This window comes from Orycteropus afer, unplaced genomic scaffold, assembly GCF_000298275.1.
Source record: "Orycteropus afer afer isolate SDZICR_OR568_19922 unplaced genomic scaffold, OryAfe1.0 scaffold00002, whole genome shotgun sequence".
NCBI lineage: Eukaryota > Metazoa > Chordata > Mammalia > Tubulidentata > Orycteropodidae > Orycteropus > Orycteropus afer.
The window spans coordinates 33,096,412-33,116,052 of NW_006921589.1; the positions used below are offsets into that span (position 1 = coordinate 33,096,412).

At 35.7% G+C, this 19,641-nt stretch overlaps 1 protein-coding gene across 1 annotated transcript in view; it reads left to right on the forward strand.

Moving 5' to 3' along the window:
- The first annotated feature begins 6,779 nt into the window (after nt 1-6,779).
- FAM126B (family with sequence similarity 126 member B) overlaps nt 6,780-19,641 on the forward strand; it is a 37,256-nt gene continuing 24,394 nt past the window's right edge. The window contains exons 1-3 of the mRNA XM_042783654.1: nt 6,780-6,830; nt 7,758-7,859; nt 16,816-16,995. Coding sequence (XP_042639588.1) covers nt 6,780-6,830; nt 7,758-7,859; nt 16,816-16,995 — 333 coding nt within the window. The remainder of the gene's footprint in view (nt 6,831-7,757; nt 7,860-16,815; nt 16,996-19,641) is intronic.

A 19,641-nucleotide genomic window follows, 5' to 3' on the forward strand; every position in this document is an offset into this window, starting at 1 on the left:
ATTTTTGAGTTAGAAAGTAACTTACCATTTCATGCAGGAAACAGAAGCCCAGAGGGTTTAAGTGATTTGTCCAAGGTCATAAAAGCAGTGTGTTTCATTGAGTCAACGAATATACGTTAAGTATCTACATATTTCCAGATACTGTAGTAGGCTTATTAGCTTTAAGTACATAATGTTAAGCAAAACAAAGTAGACCTTGCCCTCATGAAACTAACAGTCTAATGGGGGATATAGACAATCAGTAAGTAATGTTGTTGTTGTTGTTGTTGTTGTTATTTGCCGTCGACTTGGCCCCGACTCATAGCAACCCCTCCTTGGGTTTCCGAGGCAGTATCACTACGGATATTTCCATGATATTTCCAGTCGCTTCATATGCATGTGAGAGCCGGACAATGAATAAGGAAGACCGATGAAGAGTTGATGCTTTTGAGTTGTGGTGCTGGCGGAGAATGCTGAAAGTACCGTGGACTGCTAAAAGAACTAACAGATCTGTCCTGGAGGAAGTGCAGCCAGAATGCTCCTTGGAAGCAAGAATGGCCAGACTTCGTCTCACCTATTTTGGTCATGTTGTAAGAAGGGACCATTCCCTGGAGAAGGATGTCATGCTTGGTAGGGTGGAGGGTCGGCGAAAGAGGGGGAGGCCTTCAACGAGATGGATTGATACGGTGGCAGCGATGATGGGCTCAAGTATAGCAGGGATTGTGGGGTTGGCGCGGGATCGGGCAGTGTTTCATTCTGCTGTGCATGGGGTCGCTATGAGTCGGAAACAACTCGACGGCACTTAACAACAACAACAACATCACTATGGAAGTAGGATTTCCCAACCTTCCTTCCGAGGAGTGACTGGTGGGTTTGAACAGCCAGCCTTCTGGTTAGCAGTCAATTGCCTTAGGCACTATGCTACCAGAGCTCCTTCAGTAAGTAGTAAGGTCTAATAAATAAATTATGGAATCCAAAGAAACTCTAGGAAGGGAAGAAACCATGTGTTAGTATGGAAAATACTGGGAAGAGAGGAAAGGACTATTGTTTAGATAAATGGTCAGCGAAGGCCTGCTGAAACTTACAGGATGGGAAGGAACCAACTATGCAAATGGCAGAAATCAGAAGGACAGCATCCTAGGCTGGGTGAAGGTGTGCATGAAAGTTTTAAGGAACTGAAAGAGTGTGGCTAGATAGGGAAAGCAGTGGAGAGGGATAGTGTGAGCCCTAAGTTAGGGTCCCAGCCACATAGTGCTTTAAGGCCTTTTTCAACCATAGATTTTAGAGTAAGAGTTAAATTCAAATACAAGTTCTGCCATTTAAGCTATGTTACCTTTCATAGGTCACTCAACTTCTTTATATTTAGTTTCTGTATCTAGTACTAAGATAGTATTTGTCTTCTGCACTCTCATTCTCTCGTATACATTGAACTTTTCAGCAATAGATTGAATTCAGAAGCATTTACAAAATCTGTAAAAAACATAAAACATTGTGACTCTCACTAATTTTGTTGTTTTTGGAAAAATATAGTTACTTTTAATTTAAAAATGTTATTTATGTTAATATGTAATTGGCTTATAATTTTATTGTTGGAAAATACACATAAAATCTGCCATTTTAACCATTTTAAATGTATATTTTAATGGTATTGATTACATTCTGTATTATGTAACTGCCATCACTGTCTATTTACAAACTATTTTATCACCCCAAACAAAACTCTGTACCCATTAAGCAGTTTCTCCCTGTCCCCCTTTTCCTTTACCTTGCCATAACCTGTAGTTGCCTTTTTTCCTCTATGAATTTGCTTATTCTAGATAAAAATAATGTTGTTGTTGTTGTTGTTGTTATGTGCTGTTGAGCCAGACCCGACTCATAGCGACCCCTCCTTGGGCTGCCGAGGCAGTATCACTACGGAAGTAGATTACCCAGCCTTCCTACCGAGGAGTGGCTAGTGGGTTTGAACCGCCAGCCTTCTGGTTAGCAGTCAAGTGCCTTAGGCACTGTGCTAGCAAGCTCCCAAGCTATAATCCCAATAATTATAGATAATAATTGGAATTATTCCAATTCCTTATCATTGGAATCAGTATTTGTTTTTTGTGTCTGGCTTATTCAATTAGCATAACATTTTAAAAGTTCATCCACGTTGTACCATGAAGCAGAACTTCATTCCCTTTATGGCTGAATAATACAGATATACCTCAGAGATATTGTGGGTTTGGTTCCAGATCAACACAATAAATGAATATTGCCGTAAAGCAAGTTACACAAATGTTTTGGTCCCCCAGGGTCTGTAAAAGTTGTTTACACTATGCTGTAGTCTGTCACCATCACTTGTCTGTCAGCATGTTGTACTGCGCTGGCTTGTATGTTGCTGGGATGCTGGAAACCATGCCACCCGTATTTCAAATACCAGCAGGGTCACTCATAGTGGACAGCATTCAGCAGAGCTTCCAGATGACCGACTAAGAAGAAGGATGTCACCAATCAAACATAGCAAAGATTGTGAGGATGACACAGGACCGGGCACTATTTCCTTCTGTTGTACAGAGAGTCACTATGAGTCACAGCCAACTCGACAGCATCTAACAACAGCAACAACATAGTCTATTAAGTGTGTAGCAGCATTAGGAAAACGTTTGAAATTTCTAAGAATTACCAAATGGCACTGGTAGACTTACTCAATGAAGAGTTGCCACAAACCATCAGTTTGTAGAAATGCATTATTTGTAAAGTGTAACAAAATGATGTATGCTTATACTCCATTGTGTGGATATACCATATTTTGGTTATGTATTTATCTGTTGATGGTCACTTGGGTTTTTTATACCTTTTGACTGTTGTGAAGAGGGCTGCTGTGAACATTTATGTACCTGTTTGTTTGAATCCTTATTTAACTTACTATTTTTTAAAATAATTTTAAATATTTAAAAAATTTTATAAAGGGGTTCTGAGACCAAAAATTTGAGAACTACTGCTCTGAGCCACAGCTGCCTCTCATTAAATTATATGAGATATAGAAAACATCTAGTACGGTGTTTATATTGATACGCAATAATAACTTACTTATCCTCTCAATTCTAAGACACACTTTTCACATTTTAACATTTTTTAAATCAGTGTCTTGTCTGAAGAAACTTCAGCAGTTAGCCAAGTAAATTGTAAAATAGCTGTATACATAAATACTTGGTATTTTGAGAATTTAGTTTTGAGTTTTTAATTCTTATATCATTCCACTTGACTCTAGTAGTACCACTTAGGGTTGAATTTTTAATTGAATTTGCATCCTTAATAGTTGCTTAAAATGTCTACAGAATATCACAGTATCATACAGTTTTGAAACGAACACTTGTCTCAGCAGAAGATTGCCTGACACATGCCAGTTAATTCAAAGACAGCAAAATTTCCGAATCTCTGTGTCTAAATTCAAACGTTGGTAGGGTGACTTACCAATGTTCAGAAGTTGGTAAGGTGACTGACTGATGCATCTGGAAGAATATCTACCTGTCAAAAGCTTCTGGAAACTTTTAAAGAAGGTATTTAACTTTTCATCTCTACTTAATTTGGAAAAAAAATTATTAAGCTTAAGCAAGTAGAAAATGCAGGCAAAGATCATGATAGATTTTATTATGATCAGAAATAAACTGTCATTGCTAAAGGCACTAAGTAAATTGAATTCATGAGCACAACAAAGCAAACAGATGTTTTGAGTGCCGGCTGTGTACCAGGCACTGGGGATGAAGCACCTGTCTCTAAAATACAAACTTTTGTGGGAAAGACAGACAGTAGTAAGTAAACAAATAAGGTGTTTGCAGATGGTGGTGGTTGTTGTTGTTTGTCGTCGAGTCGGCCCCGACTCATAGCGACCCCTCCTTGGGTTTCCGAGGCAGTATCACTACGGAAGTAGGATTGCCCAACCTTCCTTCCAAGGAGTGGCTGGTGGGTTTGAACCGCCAGCCTTCTGCTGAGCAGTCAAGTGCCTTAGGCACTGTGCTACCAGAGCTCCCTTGCAGATGTAAGTGGGCAGAATGATAGGGGTCAGAGGGAGGAGAAAATAATAGGATGGAGCAATTTAAGACAAGTAGACAGGAAAGACTTCTCTGAGGAGGTGACATTTAAACTGTGACAGTACCCAGCAGTATACAGAGAGCTGGAAGAAGAGCTTGCTGAGTGGCCAGTACAAAGACCAGTGGCATCCAGTGATTATATGAATAAACTTATGTTCTCATCCTTTAAGTAAGCAATTCTTTCTTTTTAATTCAGTTTCTTGTTTTTACCTTAAAGTTGTTGATTAATTGATATCTTAATATTAGTTGTATCATGCTTTGCTGTTGTTGAGGATCAGATTTGGGCTGATAGTAATAGGATAGAATTGCCCCATAGGGTTTCCTAGGCTGGAGCTCTGGTGGCGTAATGCCTAAGGCATTTGATTGCTAACCAGAACGCGCAGTTCAAACCCACCAGCCACTGCTCAGAAGGAAGATTGGGCAGTCTACTTCCATAGTGATACCGCCTCAGAAACCCAGGGAGGGGTCGCTGTGAGTCAGATCCGACTCCACAGCAGTGAGTTTGGTTGTTTTTTTTTTTTTTCTTGGAATTTTCACAGCAGCAGATTGGCAGGTCTTTTCTCTCCCAGAGTGATTGGGTAGGTTTGAACCAACAACATTTTTGTTAGCAGCCAAACGCCTAACCTTTGCACCACCAGAGCTAATTAGTTGTGTCATATAGTTGAGGAAATATAATTGTTATGATGATAATTATTATTAACACCACTTGATTCCTCTATTTAAAGGTATTTAACTTCCAGTTACTTTTTAAATGGTTTAGGTAGATACCAAAGAGATTTGATTTTCTAAATTAGTGATCATAAGAAATTTACCCTGGATGGGATACTTTTTTTGTTTTTAATTAGAAGGTGGTCATCAGGATTACTTGGGGAGCTTTTTCAAAATATGTAAGCTAGACTCTTTATTAGGTGGGGATTCTGTTGCAGTATGTTTCAGGTTTAAAAGATTTGTGTTTCTTTTAAAAAATAATGTTTGGGCTTTTTCATTTAAAAAACAGTACATGTTCTTTGGGAGCTCTGATAGCATAGTGCCTAAGGCACTTAACTCCTAACCAAAAGGTTGGTGGTTCAAATGCACCAGCCACTCTTCGGAAGGAAGGTTGGACAATCAACTTTCGTAGCGATACTGCCTCAGAAACCCAAGGAGGGGTCACTATGAGTCGGGTCTAACTTGACGGCACATAACAACAACAACAACATGTTCTTTGTAGAGAATTTGAAAAAATGTATTGCTTAATTATAGTTATGTTTTCTTGCCCTTCTTTATATTGCACTGTATATTTTTAAAACCTTGTAATCTATAGTTGGCTAAGATAATTTAATAGCTTATACATTTTCCTAGTTTATAAATTTCACAGATTTTCCTACAGATCTTAATTTAAAACATTTAAAGTATTTTAAATAATTATCTAACACCTTCTTTATTTTGTTTTTTTAAAGAAATATTTTCTTATTGTGTGTAACAATAGCTAGTTAGAAAACATAATGGGAAAACCCAATCACAGCAGAAAATAAACAAACAACCTAGGAATTAATATAATTGGAAATTTGTTGACCTAGTTGAAGAAAACACATAACATATAGTAAGACCTATCAAAGAGGATTTATAACTGAGAGAAATGCCTTGCTCCTATATGGGAAAACTCAATAATGTGAAGATGTTATTTGGAATTAATTTGAAAAGTTAATTTCCATTACATGTGGGGAAGAAACTTATCAAAAGATAAGTCAATGAGGAAAAATTAGATTTGCAAATAACATATTAAAACAATTGGAAGAAAAAATTAAATTAGATCTTGATCTCATATCAAACTGTAAAAACTTAATTGTTTAAAGTGTAACTGTAAATGTGGTTTTTAATTTTAGAAGATTGAGCTTTAACTAAGCAAGCACAGTAATTTTTAAAATAAAATTTATTATCTTTTCCTATGTCCATTTCAAATATATTACAGCATTCTGTATATTAAATTTTTGATATTTTGGTGTTAAAGACTCATGTTTTGATACTGATTTTTTATTGCTGTACTCTAAAAAGTCTTATATATCATATTAAAAAATGTAAGAAGATTGAAGATTCTGTATTTAGTCTTATGTATGCTTCTATGCTGAGGTAGTAGCTTTATAAATAAAATAGGAAGAAATTATTCTGTACATAGATGGTTATATGCACTATAAAAATGTAAGAAGGATTATGGATTTGAGAGTATTTAGATACGGAAATGCTATCAATAATATTTATATCCTTTGACTCAAAAAATTTAATTGCAATATTTAGAATTTATACTACAGAAGAGAATAACACAAATGCACACAGATATAAAGATGTCACTGCAGATACACTTTTTATTTTTGTCATGTAAGAAAATTGAAAACAGTCTATATGTGCCCATCAGTAAGCATAAATGCTGATGAAAGCATTAAAATAATATGTTTCAAATTCATCATTGAATTATAAGAACTTACTTCTGAAAAACAAATTTTGTTCTAATTGGCAAGCCTCCTTATCTAAAATATGTACTAGATAAGCTTCTCCTTTATTAAAAGGCATCTATCATTTGCATTTGGTAGTTTGATACTGCCTCGGAAACCCAAGGAGGGGTTGCTATGAGTCGGGTTTGACTCGACGGCACATAACAACAACAACAACAACAACAACAAAGTTTCTGTAAGTAATGCTATCTCAGGCTTGCACTTTTTCTTTCAGAGGGAAAAGGAAAATAGAAGGTGGAAGAAGATGCTGGGATCTGAACGTGGGGTTGTGGAAGAATGGTTATCAGAATTCAAGGTAAATTGGACTGGGGTAAGGGTGTACTACGTGATTTTAGCTGTCAGTGATTTAACAGTCAGCAAATATGTGCTCTATGGAGAAACCTGTGCAGATTTTTTGATAGGAGGTAAAAATCATAAAACACGAAATTACATGTTTCACTTGTTGTTGTTGTTGTTGTTATGTGCCGTCAAGTCGGCCCCGACTCATAGCGACCCCTCCTTGGGTTTCCGAGGCAGTATCACTACGGAAGTAGGATTGCCCAACCTTCCTTCCGAGGAGTGGCTGGTGGGTTTGAACCACCAGCCGTCTGATTAGCAGGCAAGTGTCTTAGCCACTATGCTACCAGAGCTTACAACTCTTAAAAAAGCACTAATGTAGATAATGGCTAAAAGATAGCATAAAAATTAAAATAGTTGTTAGGATCAGGGTGGGGATATATAAATTTAAAAACATGTTCAATGAAAGAAAGGCAGGTTGTAAGCTTTAATAAGGCACAGGCACAGAAATAGGACTTGTGCACAGAAATAGGCTTCTGTTTCTTGTAATTAGTAATCACTCAGTGATTTGAGTGAAAACCATATAATTTATGAACTCTATGCAAATAAATATTTTTAAAAAACATAAAATACAAAATTGAAATATCTGCTACATTATCTTTTAGACCAGACTACTAGTTTAAGGTGACCTATTTTGGTGAATCTTGCTGTAATTTGTGATTTCTAATCATTTTTCAAGGTTGAATAGTTAAAAAAAATTATATAAAATAACATCCTAGTGTAATAGTTTATTTTATTAATTCTCATCGTAATTTCCTATATGTATATATTTTTTTCCCACTTTTCTTAGTTGACTCTATTACAACTCTTTTCAGATGGAACTCATGTAAAATAAAGTTCATGACTCTTCAAATCACTTTTATTTTCCTTTGGTGGTTTCTTTTAGGCATTACCTGACACTCAGATCACCAATTATGCAGCAACTTTACACCGGAAAAAAACACTGGTACCAGCCCTCTATAAAGTTATTCAAGATTCGAATAATGAGGTAGGAGAGTTCATAAGAAAAATATTTTTAACATTGTGAAATGAAATATGTGTATCAAAATCAATACTTGTAAGTTTTGAAGTTTTCCCTCTTAAAAAAAAAAAAATCCTTACTTAATGGGACTGAAAAACTTTCTTTCTGCTGTTTTTCATTCTGATAGTTGCTTTGGCTTTCCCCAACTCCTTACTTTACATATTTTAAAACGTTTTGATCACATTTGTTCCTGTTGAGGACAGATGTTTTGATTCTTGATTTGAATGACCATCACCTAAGTAGATTATTTCATTTGAAAATTTTGTCTGTGAAAGTTTGCTGTTCCAGAGGCCAAAATTTAACATTCTGATTGAGATTTGTTTATTTTAAATATTTCTAGATATTTGATTGATAATACAGGACTGTATCTCATCATTCTAATCCGTGAAATCAAACTTACAACACAGAATGATGCTGCTAGTAAATGTTAAAAAAAATGATCAGAGAAATCATTTTTTAGTGAAAGCATTTTTGGTCAAGATCAGTAAATTTAGAATCTGAGTTTCCTTTTATGTAGCCTTGGATAAAAGGAAAAAAAAAAATGCAGTTATCAAATCCATATGTCAATTTAACCAAAATACACACATTATCTTTCCTTCAACACGTTAGTACAACATACAGTTTTATCACCACTGGTTTCATGTGTGCTTTAACATGAAAATGAAAGGAACACCCAGGAAAGTAGCTTCTTATCTTCCCAGATACAGCCTACAAGAGAGCCTCTGCTGTGTACTGGAGTGAGTTTGAAGAAGTTCAGGTAATCGTCTCCTAACCAGCAGCTTAATTGAAAGTGCATCTTTATTTTTATCCTTTCACTAAAAGCTTGCTTATTGATCCCTTTCTTTCCTGTCTCTTCCCAGTTAGGCTTGCATCTGTTGCTATTTGTAGCAGCAATCGCAGGGTTCATTTGCTGCTTTTTCTGATGCTGTGTATTTCTGAATGTGTAAAAAATGTAGGTATGGGTGATATACATATATACATATCCTTCTTAGGAATTTTCAAAATTCTGTTTGTGTTTTCTTTTGTGCAAGGAGCTGTGGTGGTGCAGTGGTTAAAACATTTGGCTGCTAACCAAAAGTTCAGCAGTTCAAACCCACGAGCCACTTCATGGGAGAAAGATGAATCAGTCTGCTTCCGTAAAGATTTACATACAACCTTGAAAACCCTATGGGACAGTTCTACTCTGTCCTGTAGGGTCACTGTTAGTCACAGTCGACTCGATGGCAGTGGGTTTACTTTAGCTTTAGGTTTTGGTTTTGGTTTTGTGGTGACTTAACATTTAAATTTTGCTTATTAAAATTTGTCTGTTTTAAGTTTTCTCTTTAGATTGTAAGCTCTTCACAGGCAGTGATAATATATTGTGTATTTGTTACTTCCCCAGACTCTAATACTTTATCATGTACATTATGAATACTTGATAAATACTGGTTAGAATAATAGTGAACTACAAAATGATATTCTAAAATGCTGTCATTTTTATTAAGATTCAAATGTTATAAAAAATATATACAATTTGCATACTTTAATCTTTTTCCCCTCCTCTCTTTTTGCTAGCCTCCTTCTAAAAAATAAATCTTTGCATTGTCAGATTACAAAAGGGGCACAAGTTCTTTATCTTCATTTTTCTCCTCTGATGGATGTTGATAGTGCTATTGGTAACAGAATTTCCTGGAAAGGGTGTTGGCCATTTGTATTTGTGCTGGTAATAAACCCCTTTGAAGGAAGGAAAGGGGGTATAATGATGAGGAAGGAAAGGCTTGTGTTATAACGGAACTTAGGAAACTTGAATAAATATACACGATTTTATAAATGTTTAGCTTACGTTGTGCCTTTGAAAATGCCAGAGTTAAACTTTCCACGTATTTGCCAGTGAAGAGTCATACAGAGAAATGGAAATAGAAGAAAAAATAGAAATGATGTATTCCATAGAGATTTGTTCAGTTATTTTCAGATTATTCTAAGCTAAAAATATGATAAAGGAAAAATGTCATTTTATTTCCTTATATTGCATAATTTCTTTGAGAATTCCTCGAGGTAATCTCAAAAATGTGTTTATTTATAGGATTGTTGATGTGAATAAGTTGAGAGTTGACCTAGAAAGGCTTGTTTTTTTGTTTTGTTTTGTTTGTTTCATATTAATATTTTATTAAATATTTAAGACATAGTAATTTATGTATTATGTTCTGACTTAGAAAAAAGAGAACAAGGTACATAAATATTAAGTTAGAAAACAATTTAATTTTAGAAAAAGAGATTTGTTTCTAAGTCGATGACAGTGACTCTTTAAAAAGTATCTCTCAAGACAGACTTCTGATAAGATGGAGGAATAGGCAGACAAGCTACACAGACCCTCTTCAACAAAGAAAAGAGAGCAATTGACAGAGATGTAGGAGATAATCATGGAGCCCTGAGCTTTGAAAGGAAGTATACAGAAGTGGATTCAGCACAAACTAGTGGAAAAACCTGAACAAAATTATTGAGTACAGAGACAGAGCAGTGAACTGTCAGCTGCTCTGATGGGACCAACAGCCTGAATATTTTCAAGTGGTGTTGGGACTTGAGAATTGACCTAAAGATCAGCCCTGGTCGCCAAGGGCTGCAGGGACAACTGTGCTGGTGGCCTATGTCTAGGAAGGGAAACAGCAAGGAGGGAGACAACCTGAGCTGTGGACTTCTGCTGTCTGGAGGGTGTAGCCATTTTAATTGTTTACCAGTGGTGGCCATTTTGTTTATTTAAAGTGACAGCATTCTCATTCAGATTCCAGCGACCTAAGAATAGACTCTGTCTGCCAAGGACAGCAGGGACATATGAGAGGCTGACAATGGGAAAGGAGACAGGTAATGAGTGTGTGACTGCTGCTAAGTAGTGAATAGAGAAGCATATAGCACAGTACTCTGCTTATGCAGATAACATACAAAGAAAACAAAAATCGTGGGGAAGTCAATCCAACATACAATCACCAATTAAATATAAATACAAAAACGTCACAATGCCTCAGAGACAACAGAGCATCACACTCCACACAAAGAAGCAAGATAAAGCAGGAGAAACAAGGGACCAGGATACAGATCCAAAGCACATCCCTGAGGAAGACACAGCATCAGAACTCCCTGATAAGGAATTCAAAAGAATTACATTTCGGTATCTTCAACAAATTGAGAGACAGATCAAGGAAACACTGACAAAATTGAGGAAAACACAGACAAAACCCTAGAACAATTTAAAAAGACAATACAAGAACAAAATAAATGAAAAATTAGAACTGATACGAAATCTACAGACAGAAAACCAGAAGATTAATACTAAATTTTCAGAAATCGATAACACATTGAATGGGCAAAGGAGTAGAATTGAATCAATGGAAGACAGAGTTAGTGGGATTAAAGGCAAATACCTCAATACTTCTTTGGAAAGGGATCAATTAGATAAAAAGATCAAAACAAAATGAAGAAAGCCTAAGGTTCATGTGGGATACCATCAAAAGGAGTAACCTATGTGTCATTGCTATTCCAGAAGAGGAAGACACAAATAAAACCACAGAAAAATGGTCGAAGATTTGTTGGAAGAGAATTTCCCTGATATGATGAAAGATGAGAATATATCCATTCAGGAAGTCCAACGAACCCAAAACAGGATAGACCCCAAAAGAAAATCACCAAGACATAGCATCATCAAACTCGCCAAAACCAAAGACAAAGAAAGAATCATGAAAGCAGCACGGAAAAACGAAAAGTTACCTACAAGGGGCAACCAATAAGACTAAGCTTAGATTTCTCAGCAGAAACCATGTAAGCAAGAACACAATGGGATGGTATATACAAAGCCCTGAAAGAGGAAAATTTCCAACCAAGAATTACATACCCAGCAAAATTGTCCCTCAAATATGATGGTGAAATTAGGAGATTTCCAGATAAGCAGAAATTAAAGAAATTTGTTAAAACCACACCAACCTTTCAAGAGATGCTAAAGGGAGTCCTTTGGACAGAGAAGCAACAATAGCAAACAACAACTGGCCATTAACACACATGATGATATAACCCAGAAACCAATCCAGCTATGGAAGTATCCAGAGTAAATAAGTCTACAAGGTTGTAAACAGGGAACCAGAGGCGTCAATTGACAAATAAAAACAACTATAAACCAAAAAGAGGGGAAAATTGTGTAGTTACAGAACTTCTAAATGGTAGGGAAGTCAAGACAACTACAAGATGGAACGGACTATTCTAAACTTGGGAAGAAAATGATAAAGCACAGGGTAACCTCAGAGAAAAGTGATAAACCTTCCCATCAAAATAAAAAAGGACCAGCACAAATATTCAGAAAATGCTAAAACAATAGCAACGAAGGAAGTGATAACATGATTCATAAATAAAATGAGCTCAGCACAAAAAATTATAGAACAAAGAAATCAGTACCACACAAAAGCACATAACAAAATGACAGCAACAAATTCATTCTTGTCAATAATTACATATCTGGCAAGGGACTTATCTCAGATTTATAGAAAACGCCAATGCTTCAACAACAAAGGGATTAACAATTCAGTTGAAAAATGGGCAGAAGACATGAATAGACACTTCACCAAGGAGGATATTCAGCTGGCCAGCAAATACATGAAGAAATGCTCACAATCACTGGCCATCAGAGAGATGCAAATCAAAACAACAATGAGATACCATCTCACTCCAGCACTGATGGCAAGGTTCAATGAGACAGAAAATAGCAAATGCTGGGGTGGCTGTGGAAAGATTGGAACTCATATACTGCTGGTGGGACTGTGAAGTAATACAACCACTGTGAAAAACAGTATGACAATTCCTTAAAAAGCTGGAATTGAAGATACCATTTGACCCAAAAATCCCATTAATAGGTATATATCCTAGAGAGTGAGAGCCGGGACAGGAACAGATATATGCACACCCATGTTCATCACAGCACTATTTACAATAGTAAAAAGATGGAAACAACCTACATGCCCATCAGTGGAAGAGTGGTTGACCAAACTATGATAAATACACACAATGAAAAGCTATGCAGCACTAAAGAATAAGGTAGAGTCTACGAAACACCACATAACATGGATGAACTTGGAGGACATTATGCTGAGTGAAATAAGTCAAGCACAGAAGGACAAATAAAGAATTAGTTTGTCATTGTGGAGAGTCACGGAAAGTTTTATATATGGAGGGAAACTTTCTTTGTTGCTTGCCAGGGGTAGGATGGGAGGAGGGACCACTGCAAAAAAAAATGCACTGATCCATGTCACTTTAGTTCTGTGTATTTCACTGTACATAAATTATATTCCAATAAAATGCATTTTTTTAAAAAAAGTATCTATCAAAAGTCATACATCAAAATATGTTCTACAAAGATATTACTTCATGAAGCTTTGTGGTTTTCCAGTGGTGCTACTGAACCATTCCCAAAGCATTTTTATATTTCTTTTAAATTGCTTTCTAAAACTTTATATTTTTTAGTAAACTTTCCATAGTACTAAGTCTTTTCCTTTGAGGTTACATTTAATATTTTTAAACCACCAAAACTTAATTGTACAACAGTATACTAAATATAATAGATATCCAGGTCTGATAATGCAGGATACCTTTGACATTCTTGAGGAATTTATTGGAGTAACAAGTTTAATATTAATAACTTCATTATCTATAAATTCCAAATGTGTTTTGTTTTTTTGGGGGGGAGACTATTTTACATAGTGAAACTAAACTTAGAAAACTTTACACAAGAATCAGTATTTATTTAGTGGCAATAACAATAAAGGCAGATTGCTTTGGTTATATTGAGTCATGATACTTTGCTGATACTGGGTAGTCACAACCTTAAAAACCAGAGACCTTCTATTATATGGTCAAAGTTGTGGCTGATTATGAAATACAAAACTCTTTTTCTAGTGTGACTTCTAAGGTGACACTAAAAGTATTTTCCAAAGAAGTGTTCCAAGAATATTTTGAGTCATTGTGGCACTGTGGGACTGAGTATATAGTTTCTCAGATTATCATACTTTGGATAGTATGGCATTAAAAAAATTACTTGAGTATTTTTTATTGTCATTCTTCATAATATTAATGTGTGAGACCTTGTCTTGGATAGAAATGGAAAAATTACAACTTGAGTGATCCAAATTCCAAGATTTTGCATTCATTATAATCAACCAAGCCAGAATAGGTCTGTGTTTTCATCGTTTTTCTTGACAGGTCATATGGCTCTAACCATGTGTTCAGACTTTACAAAATAGGATGAGTCTGTAGAATCCCAAAGCAGTGCTGGACTTTAATCATAATTCCACTATATTCTGAAATGCAATCAAAAGTATTAAAGTATTTCAAAAATTATCATGTGTAGTGCCTAGGGCTTGACTGCTTACCAGAAGGCTGGCAGTTCAACCCCACCAGCCACTCCTTGGAAGGAAGTTTGAGCAATCTGCTTCCATAGTGATACTGCCTCAGAAACCCAAGGAGGGGTCGCTATGATGGATGGCACAGAACAACAACAACAACAACATATATATAATAGTAATTAGAACTTAGGACATTCTTGAAAATAATTTTACTTTAAAATCATAAAAGTTCTTAAAGTATACTTCCTAGAAGTGTAATACTGCATTGTCATGGCTAACCATTACATTTAAGTTTTCATTTCTAGACCAGCATAGTGCTTTATTTCTCCCTGTCTTCTAGATCCTATAGATGCTCTAGCAGTTATTCTACTTCAAAGAGACTGCCAGTCCATTAACCCTGTCACTGCCTTCTCCTCTCAGTGTCTCACTTCTTTTCCTGGCTGAATTTTCATGGTCCAGAATTTCAGTCATTCCCTTGTTAACATTCTTGACTCATTTGCCTCTTATTCCCTCAGTTTGTATTCTCTGGGCAAAATCAACACTGGATAAAATCCTCCTATCCATCTACTTCATGCCATGCCTGAGTGGCTGAACCCGCCTGAGAAACACAATTTAGTTGACTTGCTCTGCTTGCCCACTTTTAATTCAGTACTACAAATCTCAGATAGGCACCTAACATGCCTTGTAGTCTTACTTTACTTCCTTGGTATACTTACTGTCTGTCTGCTCATTTTACACCTTGTATTTCCTCATATTCTTACTGTCTTTTTTACTCATTTTCAACTTGCTTTCTATATCAGTGTAAAAGCATAGTTGGAAACTCTGTTATTTTCCCATTCAAATCTACCAGTCTACCATATCTCTACTCTTTTCTGCCATTCAGTGAATGAAGTGTCCTGAGTTGTATCAAATGACCATCTCTGGACTATATTCAAAAGCTTATCATCTCTTCATTATTATATATATTATGCACAACATGTAATATACTATTTGTTGTTAAACAGCTCCCACTTTGCTCCACCTCCATGCTTGTTTAAGAAATAAGGTATAATGGAAATACTACTTTGGTATCAGAAGATTTGGATTTTAGTGTCTTCCTCTGCCACTAACTTCTCTATAACTTGGGGCAGGTTTTCCGACCAATCTAGACTTCATTTATAAGGGGAGAGCTAGAATGCTTTTTAAGATTTTAACATGCTGTGATAATGAATTCACTTAAAGGGCTTAGAGTTACGTGTGTGTGTGTGTGTAAATTTTTTAGCTTTAAAATTGTTTTTTAAGAACTAAGCTTAACTCATCTTGTACTAACTGTATAGTCAACATGTAGTTTGTTGATTTAATCTTACAAGTATGAAAGTAGTGACTTTTCTGTAATGTTAGATTATTACAAACATATGTAACTACATTCAAGTAGAGTCCCGAATGTGTATACAGTATTTTAGTCATTTAGAATAGAGGTAATAAGCTCATGCAATTACTGAATTACTTATTTTTTAAAAGAGTTACATTTTAATTTAAATATTATTTTTAGTTTATATTACTATTTTGATCTTCCTTTTAGAATTATAGCCAAATTGGGCAGTCCATGTTATTCCAGCAAAACCAGTCTAAATTGGCAGTATGTGTTAAGGAAAACTGGAGAAGTTCATTTTAACTGTGTTCATTTATTCTGTTTTCAAAGGCATGACATTCCCTCATGAGTCATACTGTGTGATATATGAAAAATTAGCTGGCTATACATTGAAAAAGCTATTTCAGTATACTTTATTGATATTCACAATCTTTTAAATAAATATAATTAGTGAAATATAAATCAATCTTAAAACATAAAAGTAATCAGTTTATTTTACTTGTATGCATTTAAACTCTTACCTAGCATTTTAGATACCCAAATATTATGTATGACAAAATCCTTCCCTTTACTGAGTGGTATATAATTTGTTTAAACGATAGTGTGAGTTGAGATTTAAAGTTTATTTCAAATAAGAGCATTTGAAATTATTTTCTTCCATTGGAAACTTTTTTAAATGGAGGATATCAAGAGTTGGTAAGAACTAAAAGGGATTCTCACTAAATATATAGTACATTGGTTAAAGAACTTTGTATCTAATAATTTAGTTGTTGTTGTTGTTGTCATGTGCCGTCGAGTCGGACCCAACTCATAGCAACCCCTCCTTGGGTTTCCGAGGCAGTATCACTACGGAAGTAGATTGCCCCGTCTTCCTTCTGACGAGTGGCTAGTGGGTTTGAACTGCCAGCCTTCTGGTTAGCAATCAAGTGCCTTAGGCACTATGCTACCAGAGCTCCTAATAATTTAGTAGGACAGTGTATTAAAAGGTATCTTGATAGTATATGGGCACAAAGTACTTCTTATAGTTAGTGGATTGGTCAGTTTAGTATATGGTTTCTTTATATAAATAGGGATTAAGAGCTATAGTTGAATTCAAAATATTTAGAAGTTAGTATTGAGAATTTATTTTAAATATTATATAGGTAAATATATATATTTAAAAATACAGTAATAGGCAAAATAATGGAAAAACTAATGCACTTTATTTTTGTTTTAGCTCCTGGAGCCTGTCTGCCATCAGCTCTTTGAGCTCTATCGTAGCTCTGAAGTTCGACTTAAAAGGTTCACACTGCAGTTTTTGCCAGAATTGATATGGGTTTATTTACGGCTTACAGTTAGCCGAGACAGACAGAGTAATGGTTGTATTGAAGCACTTCTGTTAGGAATTTACAATTTGGTAAGTTGAAAATGATAGGAAATTTTAAATGTTTTATAAAGTAGGTGGAATTATTATAATTGATAGTATTGTTAATATTTTATGACTTCATATTGTTTCAGTTGACCAATATTTATTAATGCCTTCTGTGTATGGCATTAATGAGTTGGGCATCATTAAATACAAAAAATTAGATGTGATACCTACTTTTAGGAAGCTTCTGCTCTATTAGGGAAGATGTGTTTATAGATGACTATAATACACCTGCTTCTCACTTAAAACTGACATGGTTAGGTTCCAAAGACCAGGTCATTTTATACAAAAATTGACCTTATGAGAAAATGGCGGGTGATGACATCAGATCACAAAATGAAGGACAGCTACATCGTTACATAACTGACAGTTACATCCTTACGTAACTGCTAAGTTACACCATTACATAACTGCCAAACCCCTGATAATCATGGTCCAGACAAGTTGACACATAACCTTGACCATCATAGCCAGCATTACTCTCACCTCATACCTCAGTGTTTGTTACTGACAGATATACACCATTAATGTGCAAAATAGTTGGATAGTAGATTTTTTTAGTATTGTTATAAATGGAAAATCTCAGATAACAAGATAGCCAATAAGTAAGGAGTAGGTGTAATGCGAAGTTTTTATGATAATAGGATTTCAAAGAAAAACTCAGAAAAGTTATTATGACAAGCTTTATTGAAGAAATGGCATCTCATCTGGACCCTAATGAAAGGTGTAATTTTGACAGATTGAGTTTAGGAATAAGTGAGATTTTAGAAATAATCACATGACCAGACTTACTGGTTTGATAGAGATTGATGGAACCCCTAGACTGTGGCCATTAGACACCCTTCAGGTATGGGACCGAACTTACTCCTGTGGCTCAAGTTTCATTCAAACAGTAGACAGACCTGTCAGGTGAACAGTCATACCAGGGAGGTACTCCTTAAAACAACCAACCGTTGGAATCCCCTGGCTGCCTTTCAAGTCTGGAACTGAACCTACTCCTGTGGCTTCCAGCCAAACAAAAGACAGGCATAATACACTCCTTGGAGAGATCAGCCATGGGAAATAGGAGGGCTGTGTATGTACAGGGAGACAGCTCCGGTTGCAGGAGTGCGTGGGAGGAGAGGACACAGGAAAGAGGTAGCTATGGGGTGGAAGTGGAAGGGGAGCTATTGCATTGTGGTAAATTGTAGTCAATGTCATGAGACAAAGCGTATGTGAGCTACTATATGGAAGATGAGTTTGCTCTATAAACTTTCACCCAAATCACAATTAAAAAAAATATATACAAGATCAAAAGGGCAGCATTTGCCCAGGGATAAAGGTCAGAAGGCAGGAAGGGATAGGGAGAAAGTGGGAAGATTGCGGTTACATTGTGGGGATTGCCCTCAGTGTCATGAATCAAAATGTATGTTTTGATACAATGTTATGAATTGTTGAATGGAAAATCAATTTGCCATGTAAACATTCACCCAAATCACAATAACAAGGAAAAAAGAATCATTATAATAAATAAATAATCACATGAGCATAAGCACAGATGTAAGAAAATTTAATTATTTCCTGGAAATAGAAAGCATTTTAAAGCACACAATATATACGCAAGCTGGGAAAGATAGTTTAACATCAGTTTTAGAGGATCTGCAGCTCAAAAGTAGGAGCCCTGGTGGTGTAATGGGAGAAAGAGCAGATTACAGCCTTGGAAACCCTGTGGGGCAGTTCTACTCTGTTCTGTAGGGTCACCGTGAGTTGGAATCAACTCGACATGGCAATGGATATACTCTAAAGAGTTTAAGTTTTCTTACTCGGCATTGGGAAAACAGAGGTTTTTGAACAGAATAATGGCATTATTTATTAGGCGATTAATTTGGTGGTATGCAGAGATACTTGGAATTATAAACTGAATTTAATCACCGGTCTTAGTATTTTGAAGGCTACATACATAACTAGGTATAGTGGGAGGAGTGGACATGTGATTTCTGTTTCTTAAGGGAGACAGGTAAGGGGAAAAAAGTGCAATATACCACTATAGCCTGTTAGGATCTTTCATCTGAGTAAGAACACAGTGGAGATTAGAGAGAGAAAAGAAGGCACTTAACATTTCCTAGATTCTAGAGGCCTCACATGGAAGGAACTTGAAGACTGAAACCTGATTACTTCTGCACGATGGGTGGGGCATACTACAAAGAGAAGACCTTAAAGGTTTTGAGGACTGAAGGAAGCAAAGTGAGAAAGGTGGAGAGAGTTAGGAAACTACATGAAAGCCTTCTGAAGACAGGAACAGCAATACTCCTTTTCTTGGGTAATGCAGAGGAACAAAATAGCACATCAAACGCTGCCACCCCCACCCTGCCATATGTCTCTAAAATATTGAACAATTACCTCAGTGCATCAGTAAAGAACCATGAATCTAATGAATGTATCTTATAGTCACTGAGTGGGGAAAAGAATGAGAAATGACTGACATAAAACTTTTGCTTTTGTTTAGCTTTAAGATGTGGAACTTATAAAATATTCCAATTCATAGTGTAATTTGATCATAAAGTTTTATATAATTGTTTGTAAATTTATTTGTATTTGATAATACATTATTTTTTTTTTGTAATTTTTTCCTTAGAAGAAACTCTTTAAGTGCTT